The following is a 25,776-nucleotide window of genomic DNA, read 5'->3' as shown; positions in this document are numbered from 1 at the left end:
CACCAGCATCCCTGGGGGGAGGCAAGGCTGAGGTAGCAGGGGGCTGCGGATCGGGAGTGAGGGGGCTGCGGGTGTGTGAGGGTAACGCTAGTGCTCGTCCCTAATGGCTGATCACTCCCCCATCCCGGCAGGACCGTGACCACCAGAGCATGAGCAGTTGCCTGAGGGCGAAGCCCCTGGAGATGCAGCGACGCCTGGAGGGGAAATGCCAGGAGCTGCTGGAGCGGTGCCGGGGGGAGCTGCGGGGCGAGGACCCCCAGAAACAGGCGGCCCTGGAGGAGCTGAAGAAGGAGCTGGACAAGCAGATGGCGGAGTTCCTGCCACGATATGAACAGCGCTTTAAAGTGAAGAAGGCCGAGTGGTTGGGCCTGTACATTGGGCGGGGGGTGCATACCTATGCATTTTTATATGCATATGGGGGCGGCCAAACTAACATGTCCCCAGAACCACATACAACTACCTTATTGGGGGCGGCAAAACAATTCCCCAGAACCGCTCTGCATCAGATCTTGCTGCACAGTCAATAAGTTCGGATGGCGTGAGCCCAACAGGGACAGACGGCTCCACGGACAGTCCTTCCTTGACACCCCAATAGAGATTTTAAAAGGTCTCTTACCTCTATTGTGGCGCCATGGGGTTCGAAGGGGAACGATCCGTAGCAGCTGCCGGTACCTCTGCGGGCGTTGCCATCCCGGACGAGCCCCCAAATTGTCGGAGACTAACAGAGTTCTCACTTTTTGTTTGGGTACAGCAAGTCAGATACTTTATTTTCTCTAACAATTGCATAGAGGGAGAGAGCTAAACAGGTCTCTCTAGTGGTAAACAGTTACAGCAAACCTTTATACCTTTCAATACAGACAATAATAAGCAACAGCTGCATTTTGTTTATACATAGGCCATCTTAATATCTTATTTTTCTCACTTGTTTTGACTCTAGTCTACATACAATATTTTCTACACATTATCTACACAAGGTCGCAACAACTTCTCACACAGTTCTTTCCCACTCGCCTCACACAATCCTCACGTCTACAAATCTTGCGTTATTAAAGTTACAGTTAGCCTAACTCTTGCTAACAAACTGTCATGCATTGCAATCCCCTTCCTGTCAGTTCTTTCTCTGCTTCCACAGTAGGTAAGAAGGTTGTGTGGGGATAGATAGATAGATAGATATGAGGGGATGTAGGGGGATAGATGGATGGATAGATAGATGATGAGGTGTGTGGGGATAGATAGATAGAGGGGGTGTGTGGGGATAGATAGATAGATAGATAGAGGGGGTGGATTGGGATAGATAGATAGATAGAGGGGGTGTATTCGGAAGAATGGGGAGAAGGTGAGTGTCCAAAAGGACACATAGGTTGATTGATTTACAGCGGGGTCACCGAGATCAGAATCCAGCCCTGACCCCCCTGCATCGCTCAGTGACAAATTTAATTGGTTTTCATTTTCAACAAGTAGGAGAAAAATTGATTTTCATATTTTGTTTGTTTTAAAGATTTTCTCCTCCCCTGATACAGTCCGTATGTGTAGAGGGGACAATTTTGGGTGATTCCCCTCATTTCCCCACTGATTTGAAAATAATACAAAGGGGTTAGGGAGGTCTGAAAGCCCAAATCCCAGTCCGACAGTTTTCAGTTCATTCTCACCCCAGGTCCACCCGCCATTGGCCAATTGCACTAGGGGGCCAGGAGGGGGCACCACAAAAGGGGCACCAGTGGGGGTTGACAGCAGCAAGCAGGGTCCTGGAGGAGAAGGTGGTGAGTGGGGGAAGGGGGTTCCCAGTTCAGAGGGGGGTGTGTGAGGCTGAAGTTCCCCCTGTGGCTGGGTAATGCTAGTTCCCGTCCCTCATGGACGATCTCGCCCCCCTCCCGGCAGGACCGTGGCCACCAGAGCATGAGCAGCTGTCTGAGAGTGAAGCACCTGGAGATGAAGCGACGCCAGGAGGGGAAACGCCAGGAGCTGCTGAAACACTGCCGGGGGGAGCTGCAGGGCGAGGACCCCCAGAAACAGGCGGCCCTGGAGGAGCTGAAGCAGGAGCTGGAGAAGCAGATGGACCAGTTCCTGTCGGCCTAAGGGCAGCGCTTTAAAGTGAAGAAGGCCGAGTGGTTGGGCCTGTACATTGGGCCATCGCCAGCTGCCAGCGCGCGCCGGACACGGGCTCGCCCCCACTGGCCCGCGCACCTGCCAATCAGCAAGCGGCTCCAGCCCATTGGCTGCCCCTTCAGGAGGTGGGACAGGGGAAGCAAGGGATTCTGGGACTTGTAGTTTTATGTACCCAGTGGAGGAGAAGGGGGAGCTATGGCGCTTATGGGGGACGGTCTAGTGGTTGGACCAGAGCCCTGGGGTAGCAGGGGGCTCCGGGGGCTATTTAAAGTGCCGGGGCTCCAGCTACCTCTGCTGCCTCGGTCCTCTAAATAGCTACGAGAGCCCCACAGCTTCCCCAGGGCTCCGGCAGCTATTTAAAGGGCCAAGGTGGTAGAAGCAGGGGGCCCCCTGCCCTACCTGCAGCCAGCCCCTGCTGCACCCCCTGCCCTGCCTCCAGCCCCACACCCCCTGCCCCCACCAGCCCGTCTGCAGCCAGCCCCTGCTGCACCCCCTGTCTGCAGCCAGCCCCTGCTGCATCCCCTGCCCTGCCTCCAGCCCCGCATCTCCTGCCCCCACCAGTCCGTCTCCAGCCAGCCCCTGCTGCACCCCCTGCCCGCACCAGCCCCGCACCCCCTTTCTGCAGCCAGCCCGTCTCCAGCCAGCCCCTGCCTGCAGCCAGCCCCGCACTCCCTGCCTGCAGCCAGCCCCTGCTGCACCCCCTGCCCGCACCAGGCCCGCACCCCCTACCCTGCCTGCAGCAGCCCCTGTCTCCAGCCAGCCCTGCACCCCCTGCCTGCAGCCAGCCCCTGCTGCACCCCCTGCCCGCACCAGCCCTGCACCCCCTGTCTGCAGCCAGCCCCTGCTGCACCCCCTGCCCCGCCTCCAGCGCCGCACCCCCTGCCCTGCCCGCAGCCCCACACCGCCTGCCCCCACCAGCCCGTCTCCAGCCAGCCCCTGCCTGCAGCCAGCCCTGCACTCCCTGCCTGCAGCCAGCCCCTGCTGCACCCCCTGCCCGCACCAGGCCCGCACCCCCTACCCTGCCTGCAGCAGCCCCTTTCTCCAGCCAGCCCCGCACCCCCTGCCTGCAGCCAGCCCCTGCTGCACCCCCTGCCCGCACCAGCCCTGCACCCCCTGTCTGCAGCCAGCCCCTGCTGCACCCCCTGCCCCGCCTCCAGCGCCGCACCCCCTGCCCTGCCCGCAGCCAGCCCCACACCCCTTGCCCTGCCTCCAGGCAGACCCTACCTCCAGTCAGCCCCTGCCCTGCCTCCAGCTAGCAATGTATGTAATATACAATTTTTATTTTATTTATATAGTTATGGAAAGTAAATAATACATGGAAGAAATAAAAGGGCATTTTTTATGTGTTTTTTTTTTTTTAAGTCATCCCTGTCGGGGCCCCGCCTAAAATGTTCAAATTGGGCCCCGCACTTCCTAAAGCCAGCCCTGCTGGCTGGCGCCTGCTGCCTGCCACCCCAGGGCTGTAGCCCAACCCGACCACAACTCTGGGAAGGTGGGAAACTCACTGGTTGCCTGCTCCTCCAGTTTTTGTGTCCCCAGAAAGGGGCTACTGCTTTGCCTCTCCCCCTCCCAGCCACCCAAGAGGCTGTAGCTGCAAGAAAAGCCCCTGGTGGCCACATATGAGAAACGCAGAAAGTCCATTCTGCTGTGTCAGAGGCTGCCTCTTCAGGAATGTGGCTAGGGGGATGTGACAGTGATTCCACTGGGAGCATGGGGTCCTTGCAGAGCCTGGTGTGACTCAAGGACCCCTTAATGCCAACTGGGTAACAGGAATATCCAGACACTGGTATGTTCATTCTGGTTCACCAAAGAATGTTGTGTGAAGTTTTAAAAGCTGGGGTCATGCTGGTCATTAATATCATTGCAAATATATATTTAGGTACTCAAAATATGTTTGTAGATTCTATATCACAGCAGAGATGGAGAAACAGGCTTTCTGTCAGACAAGAAAAAAGAATGAGGAGTACTTGTGGTACCTTAAAGATTAACCAATTTATTTGGGCATAAGCTTTCATGGGCTAAAACCCACTTCATCCGATGCATGCAGTGGATAATACAGTAGGGATATATATAGATATATATATACAGAAAAATGGTGGTTGCCATACCAACTCTAATGAGACTAATGAATTAAGGTGGGCTATTATCACTAGGAGAAAAAAAAACGTTTGTAGTGATAATTAGGATGGCCTATTTCCAACAGTTGACAAGAAGGTGTGAGTAACAGTAAGGGAAAAATTATCATGGGGAAATAGTTTTTAGTTTGTGTAATGACCCATCCACTCCCAGTCTTTATTCAAATCTAATTTAATGGTGTCCAGTTTGCAAATTAATTCCAGGTCTGCTGTTTCTCGTTGGGAGTTTGTTTTTGAAGTTTTTTTGGTTGAAGAATTGCTTTTAGGTCTGTAATTGAGTGTCCAGGGAGGTCGAAGTGTTCTCCGACTGGTTTTTGAATGTTGTAATTCTTGACGTCTGATTTGTGTCCATTTATTCTTTTGCATAGAGACTGTCTGGTTTGACCAATATACATGGCAGAGGGGCATTGCTGGCACACGATGGATCAGGTTAACCTGTCAGTTAAGTTTAGTCTCTAGAAAGCATGTTACATCTATTATGCTATATAGTTTATATGTAACTACCATGTGACTTTTGAATGTTTGATAATCGTATTCCTGTTGTTACTATACTTACATCTGAGCGCTGTGATATTAAGCAAGGCGCTGCCCTGGAGTTAAATCATGCAGGCTGATGTGTGCACGGTTCCCCTGGGGAGAGCAGAGTTGGTATTTGAGGTTCACGGTGTAAGGAGCAGGACACTGCAGGGCAGAGTCACGCCTGCCATAGCCCCGGGGACAGCGCTTGGGTGACTAACAGGCGGGGGAGGTCAGGGAGCGGACACCCGCTGGGGGCGGGGGGAACGCCCAGAGCTGGGTTCACGTAGCACGGCAAGCCCTGCCCTGCCCTCACTCTCCTCCGCATGCGCACTGGAGCCAGCCGCTTTACCCCGACACCCCCACCCCTCCCCAGTCATCGCGAGATTTGAGGAGGCGGCGGCGCCCCGGGGACAGCTCGGGCGCGTCGCTATAGCAGCGCGGGCCGGGGCAGGGCGGCCGAAGGCAGGAAGATGGCGGGTCTGGCGGGACGCTTGTTGGCGGCAGCGGCCGGTTCCCGGGGCCGGATGGGACCCGGCGGGCTCCGGGGCGGCCCCGCGGTGACCATTGTGCCTTCGCGGAGCGAGACCGTCACTCGCAGCGGCGCCATTTTACCCAAACCGCCCAAAGTGAGTGAGGGGCGAAGGGCGCGGTCCGGCTGGGGGAACAACCAATCGCAGATCGCGGTCAGCCGCCGGCTTGTGTTAATGACAGGAGCGTTGGCCAATCAGGGCACTAGCCATTTCCTCGATGGGCGGGATTAAAGTTGAGGGTCCGGCCCAATGGGAATGGCTCTGCGGGGGGCGCTTGGAATGCGGAAGCGCCCCCTGGTGGCGGCACCGCTGCAAGGGGGCGAGGGGGGCACAGGCCCGGCGCTGCCCGCTCGCAGGATGGGTGGGATGGGGAGGAGGGAGTGTAACAGCTACAGCACTCAGCCCGGAAGCTAGGGTGACTAGACAGCAAGTGTGAAAAATCGGGACAGGAGGTTGGGGGTAATAGGAGCCTATATAAGAAAAAGACCCCAAAATCAGGACTGTCCCTATAAAATCGGGACATCTGGTCACCCTATTGGAAGAGAGGGGCGCTGGGTCCGAGTGAGGGGGGTGGTACGGTGGCAGGACGCTGGGGGGTCGAAATCATTGCCCTGGCCTGTGACAGGTGCCTCGTTTGGGATCACAGTGCTCTCAGCTTCAGGCCTCCTGTGCGAAAGACTTTGCTGAGGCATAGACAGGCCTGGAAGATGCAGCGCGATGAAGGCTATATGGGAGTTGTGTGACGGGAGGGGCTGATGGTTAGTTAACATGCTGGGTTGTTAAAACCAGTGTGTTCGAAACAGTGACCTTTTCAAGAGGGCTGCATGGGACGGGGGAAACCAGTGTGTCCAACTGGCCAGTGACATTCACGTTATAATAGATTAGAATTAAGTCCTATCAGCTCAGGCTGTGGTCTTGTCAGCAATCATAAACTGAACAGGAAGGGTGGGGCCTGGGATCAGTACTTGCCTGGAACAAGTCATAATATGGTAATGCTGGAAATGGTATTGGCGATCACAGAGGTGGCCATCATTCCCCTGAGTTATTAAAGAACCAACTGTCCAGCATGGTATTGGGACACACTATTATTTGAGGTGTAGTTTTTCAGGTATGCTACAAAATAAAAACCCTGGTCACTCATGGTTATTAAGAAATCCAGTGACACTTTTTGCAAGAGTAAGATTCTTAAACCCACTAGTCAAATTCTGGGTCAAGTAGTTAATCAGCCTTCCTAAAACTTCCCTTAGAGTTTATAGTGCAGAAGTTCTTTTTCACTTTCCTTCCTTGACACAAACAGAACTGCCTTTTTCCAGGTGCATTACAGTGGTAGCTGAGTGTTCCCAGTGTATTTAATCCATAAAAACACCTTAGGATGCTGCAGGATGAAGGGTGCTATAGAAGAATAAAGTTGCTTCATAACAAAGAGTTCAGTGGATGAACAGACAGGATTTCACCATTCTGTTTAATAGTATTCAATGTTCTGCCTAACTTTTAAATTACTATTGATTGCGTTTAATACCACCATTTCCTTAGGGAGACTGTTCTACCTAGTAAAGTCCCTTCTGTTCAATAAAATATGTCTTGTTGGAGGACCTTGTTACAATATGGTTTAGTCTTGCTGTGGAAATAGGTTTGGAGGCATGTTATATACATGTTTCCAAAGGGTATTACAGCTTTACAAAGTCCAATAGCACAATTTGGGAATATAGGTAAAATACAGAATGATGTCACATATGCTACAAGACTGTGCTGTAAGTGTTTGGGAACAGAATCGCTGTAGCTGGATATCTTAATATAGAAGATATTTACATTGTAGAGGAAACATAGATGTTTTAGTCCTATTACTCCTAATTATATCCCTTTATCACCGAGAAGAATTCTTCTGGTTCCTTACGCACTTAATTTTTTGTTCATTCTAATCTTTAATCAGTTTTGTATCTTTTCTCTAAATTCCCTCTAGGTTATTAATATCTTTCTGAATGCTCAAAACAGAACACAGTATTCTAGATGTGGTCTCAGAAGTTTAAAGTTCCCTCTTTGCTCTATTAGATTAATGCACATCAGTTGATCCAAAATGGAACTTGCTGATAGAGATTAATTTGTTTTGACTGAACATGTACAGATGCCCTTTGGCCTCCTACGAGTATTTACCGTTGTGATCCCTTTCCTCTACATCGGGACTCAGATCAGTAAGAATTTTGCAGCCTTGCTCGAGGAACATGATATCTTTGTCCCAGAAGATGATGATGATGATGATTAAAGGTATGACATGAGTGCCACTAACAGTTCAATTACTTGTATTACCTGTTTGGCATGGGAGAGGGAGGGGATTATGTAATTGGGTGATGCAGACTGCTACTGCTTTGGAAAATTGCTGCACATTCAGTACTGGTGCTTGATCTCATAAAAACCTGCAGATGTACTACCTCTGTCTGTGATCTTATATATATGCTGGATCCGGATCAGATCGTATCAGTATTTGAATGAGACCTAGTCTAAAGAATACATAAATGCTGTAGGTGACTCTTGCTTTTGAGCTAGTACTAAACTGGTAATGTGTTCAAAGTCTTGTCATTTGGGTCAGATATAAAACAAACTGGCTATTTGTAATGACTACAGAATTTGATGGTTCGTATTGTTATTCGTATTACCATAGCACAGTAGTGCCCAAACGTTTCCTCTTGTGCTCCCTCTTACCTGTAATGGAATGTGTCCGTGCCCTTCTGGTTGGGAGCAGGGCTGGGGGCCAGAGCCATGGCTGGGGACGGGCTGGGTGGTGTTTCCTCCCCAGGTTGGCCCAGGCCCCGCTGCACCCCCCCCAGATGTTCATCCATGCCCCCCTAGGGGGCATGCCCCACAGTTTGGGGACCATTGCCATAGCACATTGCAAGCTACCCCTAGGGGTAGCTTAGGGTATCCTAAGCTAATTTCAATTTTATTACCTACTTAAAAAATCCCCTATTAATTCAGAGGATGACTTGTATTCCATACCAAAGCTTGCATTCTCACGTGGTGACTGGTCCTTACCTATGTAGTCTTAAGAGCAGTCAGATCCTTCAGGCTGAAGACTTATATAAATTATGATGGTTTATAATAATGAAGATTAAACTTTGGTTGCTCCCAGTCTTGTATTATTTCAACTCTCTCTTTATCTACTCTACATCAAATATTACTTAATGAGGACAAGGCAAGTGGCATAAGATGAAATGGGGTAATATATTTTATGTGGAGTGCATGTGTTTCCTTTAGAGGTTCAGCAGCATAAACATTCTATAATTTTTCCATATCAGTTTAGTGAATACATGTCCTTTGTTAATCCTCTTTTCCATGGTCATATTTTCCTCTGAAAAGTTCGCAGTTACTGTCAAATTGGTGCATTCCCTATTTTCAGCCATACAATTGTGGCTGAAAATAGGGAATAGCTTAAATGTGTGTAGTTATCGGCACAGGAAGCTTGTTTCACATGACTCTGCTTATGGGCTTTGCCCTTGTTAATTATGGACTGGAATCAGTATTGTCTAGCTGAAGAATAGTGTGGGGCTGTTCCATAGTGCTGGCTTAACATTTCTTTTTACCTCTTTTCAGGATTGTAATGGAACAGAAAGGAGAAAGCCATAGACAAAGAACTGGTTCTGACATCACTGTCTCCTCATGCCCCCTCCCTCATTTTAAAGAGGAAAGGAGGTGCAGTTGGACCTCCCTCTGTACCAGTGAATGTTCTCTTCATGTCTATATGGCAGTTGGGAAGGGGTGTATATACAGTAGGTCCAGCAACCCTTGCCTGCTGTACCTTTCACCTCCTGAGGCCACTTGGGGTTCTGTAATAATGAGCCTGCACCATATAAATGATTAGATTATGAATAAAGAATGGCAGACTGAACCATGTAAGGGTTTGTTGTTTGTTTTAATACTTATCAGCTAAGTTCCTGTTAATTAGCATTGATGCTTCAGGCTTTATATGTTCTTACTTCTTTTTGGCTAAGGTTCTGTCACTTCTTTTGCTCTACTGGAAGTATATAAAAGGACCACAGTAGGCTGAAATCTATTGCATTACTTTAAAACCTGTCAGCTGACTATAGAAAAATAATTCATTTTGGACTATGCAAAGCCACTGCAGGTGGACTCACCTGCTTTGAAAGGCAATCACTGCAAAATGACACTGGATCTAGGGTTACTATAAAGCTCCCATGCAACCTGCTATAGCATTAAGTACTATTAACGTCACCTCACACTAAGGATAAACTGCAACTTTAAGATTGCAGAGTTAAAATTAAGAAGTCAGCTAATGCAGAGTATAAAACTAAATACCAAATGTCAGCTACACAATGTATGTTTTGTGGCATTTCATAAACAAGGAAGTAGTCAGCTAGACACTTTATCAGAAATTACTCCATATCTGCACTGGGGTTGAGTGAACATACTATCAGAAACCTAGTGTGTCTTATATTCTGACTTTGTGCTAACCTTAATGCTATACATTTAGTTTCCTGGACTTTTTGTTTTTAAAAGGTATGTACTGTTGCAGTTAAATTGATCCATGTAGACACTGAAGGTTTTACCTTTGGTGCTTGTGTGTGGTTGGAGTATTTCCTGCCAGGTTTGGCTAACAAAACAATAGCTTATTTATATTTCAAATATCCCAGAATGTATTGGGTGTCACAGTTATGTGGTAAGGTGGTTGCAGGAAAGCATCTCTTCTGTTTAATGAGTTTTATTCTTTTTCTCAAGAAGCCATCCCTCGATGCTAGAAATCTCCCCTTGTATCACATCCTCCGTTTCTCTTTTAATTCCTGAAAAGGCTCTGCTGAGGCCTCACTTATCTGGAAATCTTAAAATTCCTTGTTTCCTTTTAATCCTGATATAGGCACAAAGACATTAATCTCATTTGCCTTCTGGCTGTGGACAAGTACCCATATTCATTCTTTTAGATCTGTTAACAGTCTGATACCCTGAACAGGAACATTTTAAGAAGCCTGCAGGCCCCATCATGTTAATTGTTTGTTACCTTGTACTGCAGAGCTGGATTTAATAATCTATTGCTTTTTGACTTCTAGGTCAGAGTATTTCAGCATGCTTGATTTTGTGCTGTACTCAGACTCCTGGAAGTCTATAGGTGATACAAAGTGCATCTACTTAGGTCCTAGCAGACACAAACATACCAGTCCAACAGCTGCAATGGCTTACTATTTTCTATTGGTGGACTTGATGCCTTTGCAATAGGACCTATAAAGGGTTTTTACTACTCAAGAGACCGCTTTCTCTTCTTGTGATCTACCAAAGTTAGCTAAGACAGTTCAGCTAGTAATTCTTGATTTAAACATAAAGGTGCTGGTAGTAGATTGTGTTTAGAGTGAGAGACTTGGCCTCTGCTATGCACTTCCCTAGGTGCTCCTCCACAGCCCGAGTTTGACCTTTTAGTAACAATGCTGACCACTCATCTCTCTTCAGGGACTTGCCTATTGGGGTGGGAAAGTAGCAGTAGCATTGGTTGTTTATAAGATTCCCTTTTTAAAGGGGAGCAGATTTGTATGTTAAATGTTTATAATTTTAATATTTAATTTCCCCAGAAGCACCAGTCCCTCTGCCTGTGAGGCTGAGCAGAGAATGTCAAAGGGAGAAGACAGCTGTTAGTTCAGAGACAGGATAAGTGATGTGAAGAAAGTGGGGGTAGAGAAAGTTGCATAACCCAGATTCTGCTACTCCACAGTGCAAAAGTGCTTGTGTAACCAGGTAAGGTGCAGGTGCTTTCCTGAAGGCGATCCTGCTTTTGTGTAGTGACCCCAATTCACATATCCAGGGCTGTAAGCTATGCAGAAGCTTGCACACCCAAGTTTCTCTACACCCTCCCACTGCCTTCTGCCAGCCTTGTAGAACCACTGATAAGACAACCTCCACCCTAAGCAGACAGACTTCTGCATGAAATGGGGAGCCACAACTCTACAAGGGCAGAGGAAAAGTAATCACTGGTGGCAGAAGACCCCTTCTATCACATACATAAGAAGGTGCCACTATCTTTATTATCTCAAGAATATATCCACTGAAAATATTAATTGTAAAGCTATTTTAATTCTAGTATTACAAAGAGCACTAACCCATTTCAAGTTTTAGCTGACAGTAAGTTTAGGATTTTTTAAAATAATTTACATGCTACTGAAAAATCTTTCCTTGATGCATGGCCAATGATGAGGCTTATTTCACTTTTCCCCCAACAAAAACCAGACTCTGGCTGTACCATAGAGAGAGCTAGTTACACTTTGCCACAGACAGCACTCAGTCATAAGGTATCTGTCCCATGCTAGAATCTTCAATGGTCCTTAAAGTCTCAGACCAGTATTCAAAAAGGGTTCCTCTTGCCCTGATCTTAGTTGGAATGTAGACAGGACTACAGACAGGGCCTTGGAGCGGAGCACGGCGCTGAAGCAGGGGGCAGCGGAGTTGCAGGTTTTTGCCTGGAGCTGGAGCACAGCTCCAAAGCCCTGACTACAGACAAAGCATGTGACAAGGGTTAGCCCACATAATGCTTGGGCAAGTATTAACACAGGAAGATATTAGGATTTGGCTTCAGAGTGCTGACTAAATATTAATTTAATTCTATGCCACCACAGCATTCACTCATAGCTGCAAATAGACTAGCTCAGGCACTGAAGTGTTTGAGAAATTCCCCCAAGAGTAACAGTTAGGTTAGCTGCTGACGTTCGAGCTCTCAACAAGTTTGATACCAGCTTTAATAGGTTGTAGTCAATTGCATAGGCAAGTGTACAATAAGTGTTGCCGGGAAAAAAGCAAGCAGACCAAGGCGGAGAGTTTGGGTTTGTTTTTTTAAGTTAGACTTGACTCAAGTAGCATATCCAGAATTACCAGCTAGGTAAAGTTAGCACATTTTTAGTTATGCTTGGACATACTAACTGATCAACAGCTGCCTTCAATACAGTAGCCCTGGGCCCCACTATAGAATTTCAGTACTGGCCAGTTCCATACAGTTTTCCAACTCCTTCTGAGGTGGCTTGTACTTAATATCCTATGCCCATATGAAGGACAGTCTTACTTCACTAGATGTTTAATCTATTGAAGTTTCCCCAACCTACTTTAGCTCAGTGTATACTTGACGGTTACTTTCTCATGCTACAAGATATTCCAGAGCAAGCACAATATTTTAAAAAGGGGACAGGAACAGAAGATAGGATCCTTGCTGCGCACAACCCATTGTATCAGTACAATGGCATACACAGTGTTGAGATGGATACTTCCCTCATGAAGAATTTCAAGACTGCTCTCCACTAAACAGAGCTTTATTTGCAGTAAGACAGTGAAATACAGAATTAGTTTTTCAGTCAGTTTGTCTCAAGGGTCATGGCCCACATAGAACTTGGACAGAAAGTCCTTGGGTCGTGGGATTTCTGTCTCGTGGAAAAACCTCATGATGTGTGTCCGCTGCTTCCATACACGAGTAGTTTCCTGTAGTTCCATTTTCCCCTGCATTTATACAAAACGAGAGCCAGGGTTCATAGATCAATTCCCAGTTAGGAGATCTTAAGTAGCTTAAGCAGATGAGAACAGAATGCATAGTTGTCACCCTTACAGTCTTAAGTCTGTCCCACTAACAAGTATACTCAGCATTACCCTCCCCAGCTTCACATCACTGATTTCCCTTGCACCACTACCCTTAAACACACAGAGCAAGTGACCCAGATCTCTGGTTCTCTCCTCATGACCTGCACTCCTAGCTATCCACCTGCTTTTCAAACATCCACTCCTCTACAGCCTGGCAGCAGGTGTCAAGCTGCACAGGAGAGAAAGGCCAAGCCTCTTCTCCATAGAGGTATCATGGCTTGCCCCATTTCCTCTGCCAGAAACCCATCCCTGGCCTAGCACCTCCTTCCAGACATGTAACAAGGCTCCAGGCACCTTTATTTTAGAATCCCTGTTCAATATCCAGATTCACCAGTGAGATTGCTTAGCTTTGTGTGTAAATACTCTATTGACACCAGGAAAATAAAACATTTGTTTAAACGTATGAAACTTAAATCTGGGTCTAAAATGTCAATCATAAATCCCCAAACCAGAAGGACCATTGTGATCATTAATCCGCCCTCCTTTAAATGGGTTATTACACTGTGTTACTACAGGGCAGAGGTAAGGTTGTTTGGGTGCCCAAACTGTGCATTTCCCTACTGTAACACAATTGGTCTCTTTTAAGTGCAACTTTAATTCTGGATTTCTGGGTTTATAATGCTTGGTTTGGGGATAACTGAAAAATCCATCTAATTTTTTTGCCCTTAAAGTTACTGATAAGCACTCTTGACAAACATTGTCTGTCTTGGTACTTATATAGCACTAGAAGTGAGCATGCAGCTCACAGTTTGAAGGAATCTCTTGGTAAAGCAATGCTACTGCAGAGTTCAGTTAGTCTTGCTTTGGCCACTTGTTCTGAAATGGGTGTTCTAAGGGTGGTGTGTGTGTGTTTTGGTAATTTTATTCTTCCTTGGACAGACAGGTCTAGAGCCCAAAATACATATCTGGCAAGCTTATCTAGGAAATCTTGATGCAGCTATGCCACCCACTTAAAAATCCAAAACCATCCTTTACAGCAAAAGTATTTCTGTAATGTCCAATGCCTCTGACTGATTGAAAAAAAAACGCAATAAGATGGAAGTATGGGAAATGGAAAGATTACGGTTGATGGAGAATTAGCCATTTGTGACCCCATCACCTTTTATAAGCACATACACAGGAATCCTTAAACACAACTGTTTCATCTGATGGACAATTCCTGTTTGCAAATGCAAAACTAGAGAAGTCTGATTAACTAAACTCCTCCTCTCTGGTGTTACGAGTAGAGCTGTCAAAAAAATTAATCACACTGTTAATACTAGAATACCCTGTATTTAAATATTTGTGAATTTTCTACATTTTCAAATATTGATTTCAATTACAACACAGAATACGAAGTGTGCAGTGTTCACTTTATTTTTGATTACAAATATTTGAACTTTAAAAAAGAAATAGTATTTTTCAATTCACCTACTACAAGTACTGTAGTGTGATCTCTTCATCATGAAAGTGCAACTTACAAGTGTAGAATTATGTACAATAAAAACCTGCATTCAAAAATAAAACTATGTAAAACTTTATAGAGCCTGCAAGTCCTTGTTCAGCCAATTGCTCAGACAAACAAGTTTGTTTACATTTGTAGAAGATAATGCTGCCCACTTCTTGTTTACAGTGTCACCTGAAAGTGAGAACAGGCGTTTGCATGGCACTGTTGTAGCCAGCGCCGCAAGATATTTACATGCCAGATGCACTAAAGATTCATATGTCTCTTCATGCTTCAACCACTATTCCAGAGGACATGCTGATGACAGGTTCTGCTTAATAACGATCCAAATCCGTGCAGACCGACGCATGTTCATTTTCATCATCTGAATCAGATGCCACCAGCAGAGGGTTGATTTTCTTTTTTGGTGGTTCGGGTTCTGTAGTTTCCACATCAGAGTGTTGCTCTTTTAAGATTTCTGAAAGCATGCTCCATGGCCTCATCCCTCTCAGATTTTGGAAGTCATTTCAGAGTCTTAAATTTTGGGTCGAGTGCTGTAGCTATCTTTAGAAATTTCACATTGATATCTTTGCATTTTGTCAAATTTGCAGTGAAAGTGTTCTTAAAACGAACAACATGTGCTGGGTCATCATCCAAGATTGCTATAAACATGAAATATATGGCAGAATGCAGGTAAAACAGAGCAGGAGACATACAATTCTCCCCCAAGGAGTTCAGTCACTAATTTAATTAACATATTTTTATTTTTTTTATTATTATTTTTTTTTTAAACGAGCATCATCAGCATGGAAGCATGTCCTCTGGAACAATGGCCAGAGCATGAAGAGGCATATGAATCTTTAGCACATCTGGCATGTAAATATCTTGTGACGCCAGCTACAACAATGCCACGCGAATGCCTGTTCTCACTTTCAGGTGACATTGTAATTAAGAAGTGGGCAGCATTATCTCCTGTAAATGTAAAAAGAAACTTGTTTCTCTTGGTGATTGGTTGAACAAGAAGTAGGACTGAGTGGACGTGTAGACTCTAAAGTATTACAGTGTTTTGTTTGAGTGCAGTTATGTAACAAAAAACCCTTCATTCGTAAGTTGCACTTTCATGATAAAGCAATTGCACCACAGTACTTGTATGAGGTGAATTGAAAAATACTATTTTATCATTTTTACAGTGCAAATATTTGTAATAAAAATATAAAGTGAGCACTGTATACTTTGTATTCTGTGTTGTAATTGACATAGATATATCTGAAAATGAAGAAAAACATCCACAAATATTTAATAAATTTCAACGGGTAGTCTATTATTTAACTGTGATTAATTGCAATGAATTTTTTTTTAAAACCGTGATTAATTTTTTTGCGTTAATCGTGTGAATTAACTGTGATTAATCGACAGCCCTAGTTATGCATCTTTTATAAAGACCAACCTGCTTTATAAGAACAAGGAGGTCTTTTCTCCTCTAGTATCTATGACTGAAATAGATATCCTAACTATAAAAGCAGCAAAGAGTCCTGTGGCACCTTATAGACTAACAGATCTATAGGAGCATGAGCTTTCGTGGGTGAATACCCACTTCTTCGGATGCATGTGAAGAAGTGGATATTCACCCATGAAAGCTCATGCTCCTATACGTCTGTTAGTCTATAAGGTGCCACAGGACTCTTTGCTGCTTTCACAGATCCAGATTAACATGGCTACCCCTTTGATACTTGATATCCTAACTATATTACCCTGATCTTAATGGGCTCCAATATCTCTGCTTGTTCTATAGAACTTTGATAAGCAAAGAGTCACCCTCTCCCATTACTATTTATACATGCTAATCACACCACTTTGTGGATTTGAGAAAGTAAGTATGTTTGTTTTACCTTTATAACTAGCATGTCAATCACTCTGGGGTCTGTGACATGGGCATTCCTCATGAACATCTCCCGCACCTTATCACGCCCCTGTTTCACTGAGATGTCCAACTGGTATAGATGTACTAGACAAAGAGCAGAGAATATTCACAGGAGTCATCACCAATGCGTTAAAGTTTTCCACCACAGAATGTCTCAATTTTGTATGTATGGAACACGGCAAATTAAAATATGTTCTTTTATTTCTAAGCTAGAAATTATTCCTCAGCTAGAAGTTATTCAAAATTGTAATCAGAAATTGATCAGCCTAGTTTTGTAGACTTAGGCAATTATAATACACATCCTTACTTTGCAGAGTTTATTGAACGTGCTTCACCCACTATTTGGCTAAGAGATCAAAGTTAGAAGAGAAGACATATGCAGTATTTTTTTTCCTCCTCTCTAGGCCCCTTCCAGCCATTGGGAATGAATGAATGAAGAAATAAATAAAATCAGATGACTTACAGCATCAAATGAGTGGCAGAAGATAGTTACATATAGTCTCAATCATTCTGGTCCCCAGCTGATGGGATATATTATATCATACCAGAGAGGGTAGGGGTAACAGACAGTAAGGCTTATGATTTTCCACTGAATATCCAATATTGTTCACTGAAGGAGACAGGATACCAGACAAGATGTCCCTACCGGGTTATACCGTAGAGAAATTATTAAATTGGAGAAGATGGGGATTAATATGAGAACTGAAAGGTGGATAAGGAACTGGTTAAAGGGAAGACTATAGCAGGTCATACTGAAAGGTGACCTGTCAGACTAGAGGGAGGTTACTAGTGGAGTTCCTCAAGGACTGGTCTTGGGACCAATCTTATTTAACATTTTTATTAATGACCTTGTCACAAAAAGGGGGAGTACGCTAATAAAGTTTGCAGATGATACAAAGTTGTGAGGTATTGCCAATATGGAGTAGGACTGGAATATCATAGAAGATCTGGATGACCTTTAAAAGTGGAGTAATATAGAAATGGGATGAAATTTAATAGTGCAAAGTCATGCGTTTAGGGACTAACAACAAGTTTTGGGGATTTAACAGCTGGAAATGACAGAGGAGGAGAACGACCTGGGTGTACTGTTCGCTCACAGGGTGACTATGAGCCACCAATGTCATGCGGTCATGAAAAGAGCCCATGCAGTCCTAGGATGCATCAGGCGAGGTATTTCTAGTAGAGACAGGGAAGTGTTAGTACCCATTATATAAAGCACAGGGTGAGACCTCATCTGGAATACTGTGTGCAATTCTAATCTCCCATGTTTAAGAAAGATGAATTTAAACTGGAACAGGTGCAGAGAAGTGCTAATTGGATGATCAGAGGAATGGAAAACCTACCTTATGAGAGGAGACTCAAAGAGCTTGTCTTGTTTAGCCTAACTAAAAGAAGGTTGAGGGGCGATATGACTGCTTTCTATAAATAGATCAGAGGGATAAATACCAAGGAGGGAGAAGAGTTATTTAAGTTAAGCGCCAATGTGGACACAAGAACAAATTGATAGATACTGGCCATTAACAAGTTTAGGCTTGAAATTAGGCAAAGGTTTCTATCCATCAGAGCAGTGAAGTTTTGGAACAGGCTTCCAAAGGGAGTGGGGGCAAACACACCCTAACTAGTTTCAAGACTGAGCTTAATAAGTTTATGGAGGGGATGGTATGAGGAGACTGCTTACAATAGCACATAACTAGCAGCAAATATCTCCAACAGCCACTGATGGGACACTAGATGGGGAGGGCTCAGAGTTAGTATAGAAAATTCTTCCCTAGCTGTCTAGCTGGTGGGTCTTGCTCACATGGTCAGGGTCAATCTGATTGTCACATTTGAGTTTGGGAAGAAATTCTCCCCCAGGTCAGATGTCAGAGACCCTGGGGTTTTCTGCCTCTCTCTGCAGCCTGGGACACAGATCACTTGGAGGTTTAAACTAGTGAAAATGATGAATTCTCTGTAACTTGAAGTCTTTAAATCATGATTTGAGGACTTCAGTAACTCAGCCACAGGTTAGGGGTCTATTACAGGAGTGGATGAGTGAGGTTCTGTGGCCTGCAACATGCAGAAGATCAGACTAGAGTCTGATCATGAGGGTCCCTCCTGATTTTAAAGTCTACCAGCCATTCACATTAAGTCAAAGAAGTCCAAGGTCCTCTGGACAGGACAGGAGTAGTTAATTAAAGGGGGGGGGGGGGGAAGGTATACTTTGTAACCTGTGCCAATGGTACATGCACCTTGTTGGATACTCTCCCTGCTGCTGAATGGGGAAGGCAGCCCACACAACAGAGGTATTTAGTGTCCAGAGCCATCAGGATTCAGTGGAAGAGGAAGCGTGTAAGAATAAATAACCTCTTTAGCACCCCCCCCCCCCCATTTGAATGTTAAAGTACTTCACAAAGAAGAGGGGCCATCACTGTCCCAGTTTTACAAATGGGGAAAGGGAGGCAGAGTGACATGGCCAAGGTCACACAGCAGGCCACTGGCAGAGCCAGCAACAGAGCCCAGGTGGCCTGAGTGGGCCCCAACCCAGCACCCAAGACGCTGCAAGGCTCAATAGCAAAAATATAACAGCGCAGAACCGCGGGGAGTCCTGCCCAGCACGGGGTTTCCAAGCGCGGGAGGGGAGAGATGGGCAGAGCCCCCGCTCCCCGCACCGGAGCCCCAAGGTCAGCCCCGCCCCGCCGCTTGGCAGGAGAGCGGAGAAGCCCGAGGCGGCCCCGAGGCGCTATCACCAGGAAGGGAGCCGGGGCCTCCCCCGCAGCCCCGCCCTGCAGCCCGGCGGAAGCCCAGGAGCCCGCACGGTCCCGTAGCGAAACCGCCGCCGGCTCCGACCTTGCGCAGGGCGCCGTCCTCACCGGCATTGGGCACCTCCCGGTACCAGGCGCGGTACAGCTCCCGCACCCGCCGCTTCGCCTCGTCCAGGTCCTGGCTGAAGATCGGCTTCACCGCCCCGGCCGCCGCCTTGGCCACCTTCCCCGCCCCGGCCGCCGCCATCTTGCCGTAGGAGCGGCGACCACGCCCCTTGCTTATGGCATTGGGCGGGGCTTATAGAGCCTCGGCGTCTGATTGGTTTGTAAAGCTACCGTTCTCCGCCTCCCGGCAGCGCCCACCCACGCCGGCTAACGATTGGGTGAAGTAGGAGGTTCTGATCCCTGATTGGACGTAAATGGCTGATAATCGTCTTCAGGCTGTAGGTTGCCCGGGTTACCCTAGCTGCAGGCACGCGGTGAAGAGGGGCTAGGACGGGTTTGTTTCCCGCTTCCGTGGCTGGGGCGGGGGGTGAAGGGCTGTGGGGTCCCCCAAGCTCTAGCTCTGCCCGCCCTCTCCCCCCGCCGTCCCGACCAGGCCCCCTGCCCTAGCAGCAGGCTCCAGCTGGAGTTGGGCTCTCAGCGCCGTGGGTAACCAGCAGCCCCATAGAGCGGCTGCGCTGGGCTGAGCTGCCACCAGGCTCCCAGCCCTGGTGGCCAAAGGGCAGCTGGAGGCGCTGTGGCTCAAACAGATGCCGCAGAGCTCCATTTCAAGTGGGAAGCCACAATGCTGCCCTCTGCCTGACTCCCCTCCCCTCCCTCATGCACACAGAGCAGCAGCCTGGCCCATGGGCCCCTATCTCCATGCCCTCAGGAGCCTCAGCCTGGAGGGATTCCTCATGTTTTCCCCTCCCAGGAGCCCCTGCTTGCCCCATCCAGCTCCCTGCCATACCCCTCCCAGCTGGCAACCTTCACCCGGGAAGGTAGCGCTCGAGTTTGTGCAGGAACATTCCAGTATGGTGCACCTTCCCTTCTGATGGGTGCAACAAAGTGGGGAGCCCAGGCCCCCTCATGGGGTGACTTTGAGTAGAGAGATCCAGTAGCTGCCACCTCCCCTCCCAGCCAAGCCCAAGACAGCAGCCCCTCCACCACCACTGCTGCCTTGTCTGGGGAAGGGCCGGGACCTTCAGTCCCCTCCTAACCTGCAGTGCTGGTATGCTGGCCGGGATTTCCCTGTTGGGTGGGGATGTGAGAGTCCCAGCCTCCTATGTGAACAGTGGGTCCCCAGCTATGGGGCCAGGCCACCATATCCAGCTGTCTCAGGCCTGGCTAGGAGGGGAAGTGGTGGCCACTAGGTCTCCACGCAGAGCTGGTCTAAGGGGATCTGAGCTTCTAACCCTTCATTGTGCCCCTATCTCTGTCTCCCCCTATAGTCAGGGCCTCAGGCACCCCCTTTTTTTGCCAAGGGATGAGGTAATAGCCCTTTACTGTGGAACAGGCCAAAGGGCTCTGGCAGCAGAATAGTGACCCCCACCCTTTTACTGCCCATGAGTAAGTCAACCTGGACCGGTGCCGGCAGGAATCCAACAGAAAAGTGAGTTCCAGCACTTCTTTTTTTAGAAGTCAAGCACAGTGTGACAGGTCCATCCTGTTTCCTGGCCAGTCCCCGGCGCAGAGAAGAGCTGCTGTGGTTTCAGCAGGTGAGGGCCCAGCCCATGGCATGGTATACAGAGCCGGACCTGGGTGCTGTCTACGGTGCATTCCCAGTCATGAGGTGCGCAACTGCTAGTTATAAGATCACTGCACGCAGCAGGACATGCGCATAACAAAACCCCCCAGAAAAGTTTATCTCTTGACTAGCAACCAACAAGAGAGTTGGAAAATTGCCCAAGCCTGTCAAAATCAACTAGATGGCAATCCTATTTTACATGTACCTTCTTAAAAGTGGTTGGGCCATGGCCTGGGTGGCCTCCCTGGCCTAAATACTGCACCTCTGACACTGAATATGAGCATGTTCCTTTTTAATGGTTTCGGCCATCCTCTGTCACCACTCACAAGGTCTCATCTTATACTTGCTGCGGCCCTCCCCGCCTTCCCCCCCCCCTCACCTCCGCTCCACCTCCGCCTCCTCCCACAAGCACGCCGCAGCTCCGCTTCTCCCCCCTCCCTTTCAGGCTTGCTGTGCCAATCAGCTGTTTGGCGCGGCAAGCCTGGGAGGGAGGAGGGGAGAAGCGGAGCTGCGGTGCACTCATGGGAGAGGCGGAGGTGGAGCGGAGGTGAGCTGGGGCTGGGGGGGGTCGCAGCAAATAAGGGGTGGGGGTGCAGAGGAACTGCTCCCTGCCCTAGCTCACCTCCGCACCACCTCCTCCTCCTTCTCCTTCCATGAGCACGCCGCTCAGCTCCGCTTCTCTCTCCCAGGCTTGCTGCGCCGAACAGCTGATTGGCGCAGCAAGCCTGGGTGGGAGGGGGGAGAAGCGGAGCTGCGGCGCGCTCATGGGAGGAGGCGGAACGGGGGTGAGCTGGGGCAGGGGGCCCCGGGGAGGGCCGCAGCAAGTAACAGGAGGTGCAGAGGAACTGCTCCCTGCTCCAGCTCATCTCCGCCTCCTCTCCTGAGCACGCCGCCGCTCTGTTCCCTTCCCCCCTTCCAGGCTTGCCGAGCCAAACAGCTGATTGGTGCGGCAAGCCTGGAAGGGAGGGAGAAGCGGAGCGGCGGCAGCGCGATCAGGGAGGAGGCGGAGGCAGAGCAGAGGTGAGCTGGGGCAGGGAGCAGTTCCTCTCCCTACCCCGATATAACGCGGTCTCACCTATAACACAGTGAGATTTTTTGGCTCTCGAGGACCGCATTTTATCGGGGTAGAAGGGTATGTTGAGCAGCACTTGTCCCAGTACAGACCCCTGAGGGACAATACCATTTACTTCTCTCCGTTCTGAAAATGAACCATTTATTCCTACCCTTTCTTTTCTATCATGTAACTGGGGTGCCTGGGAATGCTTTCAGGATCATCTAACCTTCCTTAATTCAATTTAATGACAAGCCTTTTTTATCTGAAGTACCCTTCCTCTGTTGCAGCACAGAACTCTTCCTATTCCACACAGCTCTGGCTCCTGGGTGCTCAGCACCCACTATATTTTTCCGTGGGTGCTTGAGCCTCGGAGCATCCATAGAGTTGGCGCCTATATTTTGAACAGTGCTGAGCACAGAGATGGTGCCCAGTGAATAATACAAATCCTGACAATAATCGTCGACTTTATGGACTCTGCTGATGCATTTTCTTTTCTTTGTTCTGGAATTGGCCTGGATACATGAAACCCTAAGAATCTGAGGCATAAACACACCTGATACTCATACGACCCTTTCTCCCTCCTTCCCTTTTCTCAAACTCAGAACAAAAAATGACAAAACAAAATGGTTTTCAGTTAAAATGTAAAATTGCACAGCAGTCATTGCTCTATCACCCAGCCTGGGGCAGAACCTGCCACCTTTTGGGAGTTAAGTGATCTCTTCTCATCCTCTCTTTCTTTATCCTTCCTGACCTCTGTGCTGCTTTTCATGCTGTCAACTATGACATCCTTCCCAAGCACCTGGGACTGATTGCTGGAGTCTCAGAGCACTGGCTGCCTTGGTTTTGCTCCCATCTATCAGAGTCTTTGTTTTTGCAGCATGCAGCAGAGCGAAAGAGGCTGGTCTGCTGGATAGGGAGCTAGCCCTGAAAGACTTGGGCTCTGCTCCCTCCATGGACTTACTGTATGACCTCAGGCCAGTGCATTAAGGGCAGAGTTTCAAAACCTTTTAGGCACCCAAAGATGCAGCTAGGCATCTAGTGGGGCTTACAAAGCACCTAACCTTCCCACTAGGTGCCTAAATAGCTCTGAAAATCTGGCCTTTAGTCTGTGTGTGCCTCAGTGCCCCATCTGTACAATGGGGATAACAGCACTGCTCTACCTCACCGAGGGGCTGTGAGAAGAACTAGGTTATATGTTGTGAGGGGCCACATAAATACCTCAGGCAGAGTGGGAACCTCTCTATACACTGCTATCCCTTCCCTGGGTTTTGCCCCCTTCTTTTCACCTATGCCCCCAAATCTCCCCCTTTTCTGAGTGTAACCTTGGCTCTGAGGACTTGGCTGTACAGGCGAGTCTCATCTTACGCGGGGGTTCCGTTCCGCGGTTAGCGCGTAAAGCGAAAAACGTGTATAGTCAAAATTACATTGAGTTGAATGGCGGGCAGAATCGCCCGCACTAGAGGTACAGTATTAAAATTGTTATTTTTCTCTTTTTTTTGTTTTTGCCGACCGCGTAAAGCTGAAATTGCGCATGTTAAATGCGTGTAAGATGCGACAGACCTGTATTTCTTCTGAGTCCCCTGTGTTCTCTCCAAAACAACTCTCCCCCTCCCCCAACAGAGGGATTCTTGTTTTACAAGCTTGACTGCCAGATCCTTAATTTAATCACCAGCCCTTTTTTATCTTGATCACCCTGTCTTTAAACAAAATACTTGCTCTCTGCCCCAGGGGCACCTCTCCTCTGCACTAATGCTGTGCTGTAGTTAAGAGCTCTGCCTGGGAGCACACCTCCTGTACGAAACTCAGGGGGGAGGGGAGGAGTCCCCCTGCCCCCCCAAATGGTGCCCCTGCCCTTCCTTTCTGATATAGACCTCACACTTAATACTTAGGCCCCATCTACACTGTCAAGTTTGTGCGCAGTAAAGCAGCTTTGAGCGCTGTAACTCCTGAGGTGTACACACTGCCAAGCCACTTAGTGTGCAGAAACTGTGCAGATGCAGTGCTCTAAAAAAACCACCCCGACAAGAGTTGTAGAGCTTTCTGCGGCAGGGCTACAGCGCTGCAGTGCCAGTGTAGACACCGTGGTGATTACAGCGCTGCGATTGGCCTCTGGGAGGTGTCCCACAATACCTGTTCTCACCTCTCTGGTCATCGGTATGAACTCTACTGCCCTGCCCTCAGGTGACCCACCGTCAGCCCCACCCCATACATTCCTTTGCAGATTTGAAAGTCCCCTTCCTGTTTGCTCAGTGATGTGTGCAGTGGTCTCAGCGCATCTTTCCAGGTGGCTATGCCTGCTCCATGCACCAGGCGATCCCCCACTTGGAGCAATGCCGAGCTACTGGACCTCATTTGTATTTGGGGAGAGGAGGCAGTGCAGTCCCCGCTGCGCTCCAAACGTAGGAATTATGATATCTACAGACAGATTTCTAGATGCATGACAGAAAAGGGCCATGACCAGGACACACTGCAGTGCAGGGTCAAAGTGAAGGAGCTGTGGAATACTTACCACGAGGCGCGTGAGGCAAACAGCCACTCCGGTGCTGCACCCACGAACTGCCAATTCTATAAAGAGCTGGACGCGGGCTAGCTGCATAGGGGCCAGGGCAGAAGCCGCAGGCTTGGAGAGGACCCTCCCTTAATTCCCTGCTCCCCCTTAGCAACGAGGTATCTTCCATAATGATCACCTCCTATGGAAAGTGTGGGGACAGGAATGATTATCAGGCCCACCCTACAATGCTGGCTCTCCCCAACTGCCCAAAAGCCATGTGCCCAGTTTACAGCAGGGTCCAGGAACAGTGATTTACCCTGCCCCTGTAGCAACTCACCATTTTGGGGGTCTTGTGGCTTGTGTGTGCTTGCCTGGGGTCAGCCAGTTAGTGACAGGTGTGTGAGTACTGGCTGTGTTTTAAAGCACTGAAACAGTGTTGTCTGTGTTGCAAACAATACTGCTTCTGTAAAATGTTGCATTTAAACTTCAGAGATGACCTTGGGAGCACAGCCTCCCTCTCTGTTATCGGCGGCAGAACAGTTGCGAAGAATTAGGAAGCGTCCAAGAAGAACTAGGGAGGACTTTGTGCGTGAAATTATGATGCACTCCGCCGCTGAGAAAAAGGAATTGAAGGAGTGGCAGGACAGTGAGAAGAGGGAACAAAAGAATGCGGCACACTAGAAAGAAGCCACGGAGCGGCTCTTAACAGTTATGGAGCTCCAAGCGGACACGCTCCAGGCGATACTAGCTCTTCAAATCGAGCAGCTCCGTACCCGTCCTCCCCTGCAGCCGCTGTCGCAAAACTCTTTCCCATGCACCCCCTCCATACCTCCAGCACATTCTTATCAACCTCCTGGTTCCACTTTTTACCCACAGCATTCCACTCCTCCCTCCTCACAGCCCAGCACTGTGGACTCCCACTACCCACTGCATTCAACACCCATTCCTCTGCAGTTTGGCCCTGCTGAAGTACAGCACCCGCTGCATTGTACTCCAAAGGGGAAGGTTGGGTATGATCCCTGGACATACACAAATCTGTAGCTGTCCTGGGACCCCTCCTCCTCTGGAGACCTTCCCTTTCCCCCCTCCCCCTCCCTGCTGATGAATTTTTTCATTTGACTCTCTCCTCCGATTGTTGTCCTTCAATAAAAGAATTGTGTTTGTCTGAAAGCAATCTTTATTCTATTAAGTGAAAGCAAAAAGAGCCCTGCAAAGCAACATACAATTATGTTAAGGCCCCTTCTTGTATCATATGCACCAATCACCTAAAAGCATTACAAGCACTGCAATCCCAAGCATAGCAACAGATATTAGTGGCTTTCAGCTTCATATTTCTGCCTCTAGGCATCCCTGATCCTTATGGCCCCACGCTGTGCCCCTCTAATAGTCCTGGTCTCCGGCTGTTCAAACACAGCCTCCAGGCGCTGAGTCTCTGGGGTCCAGCTCTGAGTGAAGCTTTCACTCTTCCCTTCACAAATATTATGGAGCGTACAGCATGCGGCTGTAAGCATAGGAA

General features: G+C 48.1%; 2 protein-coding genes across 2 annotated transcripts; one reads left to right on the top strand and one right to left on the bottom strand.

Moving 5' to 3' along the window:
* The first annotated feature begins 5,131 nt into the window (after positions 1-5,131).
* On the top strand, positions 5,132-9,170 carry SMDT1 (single-pass membrane protein with aspartate rich tail 1). Its single transcript, XM_054030476.1, has 3 exons — positions 5,132-5,386; positions 7,413-7,552; positions 8,876-9,170. The coding sequence occupies exons 1-2, from the start codon at positions 5,231-5,233 to the stop codon at positions 7,548-7,550; spliced, it is 294 nt and encodes a 97-aa protein (XP_053886451.1). The 5' UTR covers positions 5,132-5,230; the 3' UTR covers positions 7,551-7,552; positions 8,876-9,170.
* A 3,393-nt stretch (positions 9,171-12,563) lies between these two features.
* On the bottom strand, positions 12,564-19,261 carry NDUFA6 (NADH:ubiquinone oxidoreductase subunit A6). The gene is made up of 3 exons (XM_054030465.1): positions 19,095-19,261; positions 16,214-16,329; positions 12,564-12,763 (listed from the first exon to the last, which is right to left on the bottom strand). The coding sequence occupies exons 1-3, from the start codon at positions 19,231-19,233 to the stop codon at positions 12,632-12,634; spliced, it is 387 nt and encodes a 128-aa protein (XP_053886440.1). The 5' UTR covers positions 19,234-19,261; the 3' UTR covers positions 12,564-12,631.
* Between the last annotated feature and the right edge of the window lie 6,515 nt (positions 19,262-25,776).

The sequence above is a fragment of the Malaclemys terrapin genome, chromosome 1 (genome assembly GCF_027887155.1).
Source record: "Malaclemys terrapin pileata isolate rMalTer1 chromosome 1, rMalTer1.hap1, whole genome shotgun sequence".
In the NCBI taxonomy this organism is placed as follows: Eukaryota; Metazoa; Chordata; order Testudines; family Emydidae; genus Malaclemys; species Malaclemys terrapin.
Note: the sequence above shows the minus strand (reverse complement) of the source record. Positions and strands in the feature narration are given on the sequence as shown.

What these genes read in the sequence shown, in the direction of transcription:
- SMDT1 (XM_054030476.1), top strand. Translation starts at nt 5,231, where the DNA reads ATGGCGGGTCTGGCGGGACGCTTGTTGGCGGCAGCGGCCGGTTCCCGG. An exon ending in TTTTACCCAAACCGCCCAAA is followed by an intron (nt 5,387 to 7,412) that starts GTGAGTGAGGGG and finishes GAACATGTACAG; the next exon opens with ATGCCCTTTGGCCTCCTACG.
- NDUFA6 (XM_054030465.1), bottom strand. Translation starts at nt 19,233, where the DNA reads ATGGCGGCGGCCGGGGCGGGGAAGGTGGCCAAGGCGGCGGCCGGGGCG. An exon ending in CCGGGAGGTGCCCAATGCCG is followed by an intron (nt 16,330 to 19,094) that starts GTGAGGACGGCG and finishes CTCTTTGTCTAG; the next exon opens with TACATCTATACCAGTTGGAC. An exon ending in TTGACATGCTAGTTATAAAG is followed by an intron (nt 12,764 to 16,213) that starts GTAAAACAAACA and finishes GTATAAATGCAG; the next exon opens with GGGAAAATGGAACTACAGGA.